The sequence below is a fragment of the Petaurus breviceps genome, unplaced genomic scaffold (assembly GCF_028583685.1).
Source record: "Petaurus breviceps papuanus isolate PSGF00001 unplaced genomic scaffold, PetGlider_PUasm1.0 189, whole genome shotgun sequence".
NCBI classification, from domain to species: Eukaryota; Metazoa; Chordata; class Mammalia; order Diprotodontia; family Petauridae; genus Petaurus; species Petaurus breviceps.
In genome coordinates, this window is record NW_027185809.1 from 12,279,546 (window position 1) to 12,284,606 (window position 5,061).

Here is a 5,061-nt window from a genome sequence, read left to right on the forward strand (position 1 = left end):
CAACTGACCTATGGTGCATTTAACAATTAAATCTCCAGTTCAAATTCCAGGGAAAAGGAATCATCAGGTAATAGCAAAGCATGGTGTAAAGAAAAATGACAGGCTATATCCCCCACATTATCATGTATTTCTTCCAAAGCTGCTCTTTCCTAGAACCCTGAAAAACTGGGAAAAGAAGCCTGCATTCTTTCCACCTGGTCACATGGCTGATGTAGATTAACTACAAATAAGTTAGAAACAAGCAGGACCTGCCACACTAAATGTCTGTTTACTTACAGCTCTCCAGATCCACACACATACTCTATAGCTAGAGAAGTGGTGTCACCATGGTGCCTGAGAGCCCTTCCATTCTGACTGGTCAATTTCCATTTTCTTTTGTGAAGCAGAAAACATATTCACCTCACTCCATCTTCTAAAGCCATTCTATTCAGCATAAAGAATAAGGAATATTTCAAGTAGGATAAGAATATTGAAGAAAATGGAAGCTGAGCGTGGTAGGGGCTCAGAGCTCAGATAAATTAAATGCTTTTTTTTTTTTTTTTTGCTTTTTGGAGGGCAATTGGGGTTAAGTGACTTGCCCGAGGTCACACAGCTAGTAAGTGTGTCAAGTGTCTGGAGGCCAGATGTGAACTCAGGTCCTCCTGACTCCAGGGCCAGGGCTCTATTCATTGCGCCACCTAGCCGCCCCCAATTAAATGCTTTACGTATGATTCTGGTCTGGCTGAAGACAATCTGAAGGAGTCAAAGGACCAAAGTTCAAATCTTGGTTCACTTACTACTTTTGTGACCTTCATAATTTCTATTCCTTTAGTTCTTTCATCTGTAAAATGGCAGGGAGAAGAGGGGACACTCATTTTATAGCTGTTAAGGCTATTAAGATGTTAAATGGCTGTTAAGGTCCAACTTCCAACTCTAGAGCTAAGGTTCTGTGATTTCATGAATGAATGAGTGTATTAAGCACTTAATATGGGTCAAACATTGTCCTAAATGCTGGGGTTTCCTCCGTTAGAACGTTGGTTCCTAAATGTCAAGGAGTGACATGCTTTTGTATCTGTACCCCCAGCATAGGGGAGTGGTGACCAGTAAGTAAATGGAGTTCTGATCTGGGAAGTCTCATAGAATAAGGCAGTCAAATTAACAAAACTTTTCCAGAGGCAATGGTAGTACTGCTTGATTACAGTTCTCAAAGCAAAATGTGGAAAGCAAAAACAGGGGGGAGAAGGGGGAGGGTGTGTGCAGAGGAAGGGTGGAAAACAATCTGCGTGAAAATGTGTCTATTTGGTCCACAGAATGGTGCAGTTTAACACCTCCCAGCCATGATATCTAGAGATCCATTTTGGAGAGTGGGGCAGCAAAATGCAGGAAGAGCATAAAGTGACCGAGGTAAAGATCATAAAGCTTTCCTGATAGCTTAAGGTATCACTGTGGGGTAATACAAGCCAAAGTCCTGGTGAGACCCAGAGGTAACAGGATGACAGAGAACCGCCATGCTAATGTAAGAGTCAGAAACATCTAGGGTAGGTCCTAATCCCACCTCTTATATTTATTGCCCATGGGAGAAAAGGCAAATCACGAAATCTCTCTAAATGTCAATTTCCTTATATGTAAAGTGGAAATCTCACAGTACAGTGGTAAGAGTCAAATGAGATAATAAATGTAAATTGCTTTGCAAACATTAAAGGAAATATAAATATAGGCTGTCATTAAGAGATCTGAACAGAAGAAAGGTAGGGGGTAGGGAAAGAGAGGAGGGAATTATGGGGAGCAAGAGTAAGCTCTGACAGATTTAATTGGACCTTCAGAGCAAGGTAACATTACATTCCTCTCTTATAGCACAGTGGGCTATATTATATAGCACAGTTGACTAACATGACTGAGTCTTGAGAAGGCCATCAATTCATTCCAAATCCCTGAAGCAAAGAGTGGGCAGAAATAGAAAGTAGAAGGATGGAGAATAAGCCCATCAAAACACAAATTATTCTTGGGGCATTAAGGAGTCTTACAATAAAAAAAACTTTGGATTTTTTTATTTTAATTTTTTTTTATTTTAATTATGTTTTAAACTACTGAAGAAAGGCTCATAGATGGCCTTTTTTTTTTCATGTGCAGAGAATGAGAATTAATGAAGGCAGGAAGGTGCTCAGGAAAGTGCACAGGATTGGAGTCGGAGGACCTAAATTTAAATCCTGACTCCGTGAGTATCATGGGTATTGTCTCACCTTCGTTCTCTTCTGTAAAAGGAATGGGTTGGATACCACCAGCCCTAGTCTCTGATTCTAAATACACTTCAAAAAGAGGGAGAGCAAAATCAGTTGGTACAATATGCAAAATCCAATGGAAAAGGAGGAACCAGAGATGGACTTTGAAAGGTGAGTGTTATTTGATTGGTGGGAGAAGGGTAAGCATTCCAAGTGAATCAGGCATACAGACAGTAAAGAATGTGGCTATATTCTGGGATAATAAGAACAGGGAGAGTGGAGAGTGCATGCTAGATTTGTTATTCTTTAGTTGTTTCAGTCATGTCCAACTCTTCATGACCCCATTCTTGGTAAAGATCCTAGAGGGGTTTGCCATTTCCTTCTCCAGTTCATTTTACAGATGAGGAAACTGAGGCAAACAGGGTTAAGTAACTGGTCCAAGGTCACATAGCTAGCATCTGAAGCCAGTTTTGAACTCAGTAACCTGACTCCTAGGTTGTAATGGGAAATAAGCCTCCAAACATATGGTGGGGGTATTTTGACTTTAGGGAGTAGGAAACTGTGAGCTATTCAAGCCTGTAGAGCAGAGGTAACACAAGGTGAAAGGAGGAAACTGTCAAGCTGAATTTCTCTCCCCAACCCAGCATATTGCAAAAGTGCTTATGTGAACTAGGGGATGTTCAACAAGCAGTTAGTCGGCCTTGGATAAACAGGTTCCTAAATAATCAATGATTAATGGAGTCAAGCATTGAAGAAACCCTGAACTCCTTAAAGGAGGTGGGGTGGGGAGGGGAAAAAATGATGGGAGAACAGTTAGATCATGAACTTTTGGGGAAGGGGCTGAGGATGGCCAGGGCTCCCCTTCTTTGGATTTTTCATAGCCCCCCAATAACTCACGTCAATATGTATTACCTTTGATGATTAATTAATTGATTACTCAATCAACAAGCAGTTAGAAGTGTCAGTAAAGATGTAGAGTGGAAACAGTGTTGACTCTATAGTCAGAGGACCAAGATTCAAATCAAACCTTTGATGATTACTAGCTGTGTGACTTTGGACAAGTCATTGACCTTCCTGAAGCTTTGGTTTCCTTATCCAAAATGAGGGGCCAGGGAGGTAGGTCCCTTTCGACTCTCTAAATCTATCATCCTATCTATGTGCCAGGCACTGTGCTTATCACTGGGATATAGAAACAGGCCCTGCTCTTCAGGAATTTTCATTCAATCAGGGGAGATAATGAACACACATTTAAATATGTAAGTATAAAACCTAGCACTCTCTGAGGGGCAATGTGATATAGGGGCTAAAGTATACAATCTGGAGTAAGGAAGACCTGAGTGAATCAAACTCCAAACCCTTAACTATATGACCCCCTAATGAAATCCCTTCCTCTTTCTGAGCCTTAGTTCCCTCATCTTTAAAGTGAAGATTAAAAACAATACCTACTTGCCAAAGCTGCTGTGAGATTCAAATGAAATAATGTTATGTGAAGTGCTCTATACACTCGAAAGAAATACATAGCAATATTATTACCTCTGCCCCCAGACCTACTAGACAACTCCAATCCCTGAGCATCAATTTCCACTTTCCAAGAGTCTGACCTCTGCCTGCCCTCACCTGCCTACCTCTGCAACTTTACACACACATAGTGGCCCGCCCCTTCTCATCCTCAACCATGTCCTTCCACCTCATAAGGTCTGTTTCTGGCTGCTTATAGCAGGGTTCCTACCAGACTGAAAGAAAATGTTTAAAGAACAGAATTCCATTTACACCCCCCCCTCCCCGAAAGGCTGGGAAAACCTTAAATAACAGGTCCTTCAGACAGAAGTCAAGAAAGAGTGCCCATTGCCAATGAGGTGAGAAAACACAAGATTTGAGACTTCCCTGAGCTGCCACCCTGGGCTCTTCTAAGACGCTTTCCTTCACCAAAAAAAAAAAAAAAAAACCAACAAACCAAAGTCCTAGATAGCTTATATGAATGTGAAACTTCAAGACACCTCTGCTCCATTGGTCTTACTCTCTCCCCCACCACCAAAAAAAGAAAAAAAACATACTTGAGAGATGTTTTTGGCCTTCCCACTGACATATCCACACTCTGAGCCAGATACGATCACTGAAACATCAAATGAAGTCCTGACATTACTGGGTTTTTCGTGATTTGTGTGTGTACACTCAGAAATCACGGTTACTGGTCTATTTTTAGTTCAAGTCTCTATCACAATCAGGCTCCTTGTCTGAAGAAAAGGGGTCTGGGCTTCTCTACGGCAAACCCATTCTTTTCTCCATCACGAACTTTTAAAATGAAACTGTGGTCAGATAGCAAGTCAAAGTGACTATTTTCTCTCCTTCCATCGCCGAGCAGGCACACGCCAACTCCAGGTAGGGCACAGCGAGCATTGCATGCCAGGCTCTGGGGTGCTCGCACCAGCCGTGGCACGAAACACTTCCACTGTGGGTGTTCTCAGCCCTTCCGCGCCGTGACATCGGCAATGAGACCCCCCGCCGCGTAAGCGCGAACCAGCTCGGAGGCTGGGAGAAGAAGCGTCTCCTGGGGTGAGCATGGATTGGGCAGCCCGAGCCCGCTTCTGCGTCTCCCCCGCACACTGCGGCCTGGGTGTGGGTCTGTCTGCCGGCCTGTGCAGGGGGCAGGAGGGATCTCGGGGCAACTCGGGTGTGCTGCGCGCGTGCCTCCCCAGACCGGGCTCCGGCCCCGCCCGATCCCACCCCATCTGCAGCCTCGCTCCCCATTTAAATACAAAGGGGGTCGCTTGCCGTGCACGCACACGAGCGCGCGCGCACACGCGCACACACACACACACACACACACGCACACACACACGCACACACACACGCACACACACAC

General features: G+C 43.9%; 1 protein-coding gene across 3 annotated transcripts in view; it reads right to left on the reverse strand.

Moving 5' to 3' along the window:
• The window catches only part of KLHL3 (kelch like family member 3), a 324,549-nt gene that overhangs the window by 192,262 nt on the left and 127,226 nt on the right, over positions 1 to 5,061 (reverse strand). The window contains exon 1 of one of the 3 annotated variants that reach the window (XM_069091899.1): positions 4,253 to 4,937. The exons of the other annotated variants lie outside the window; for them this stretch is intronic. Within the exon in view, the coding sequence (XP_068948000.1) occupies positions 4,253 to 4,284 (32 nt within the window). The 5' untranslated portion in view covers positions 4,285 to 4,937. Of the gene's footprint in view, positions 1 to 4,252; positions 4,938 to 5,061 lie in introns of those variants that run through there. 3 annotated transcript variants of the gene reach the window in all.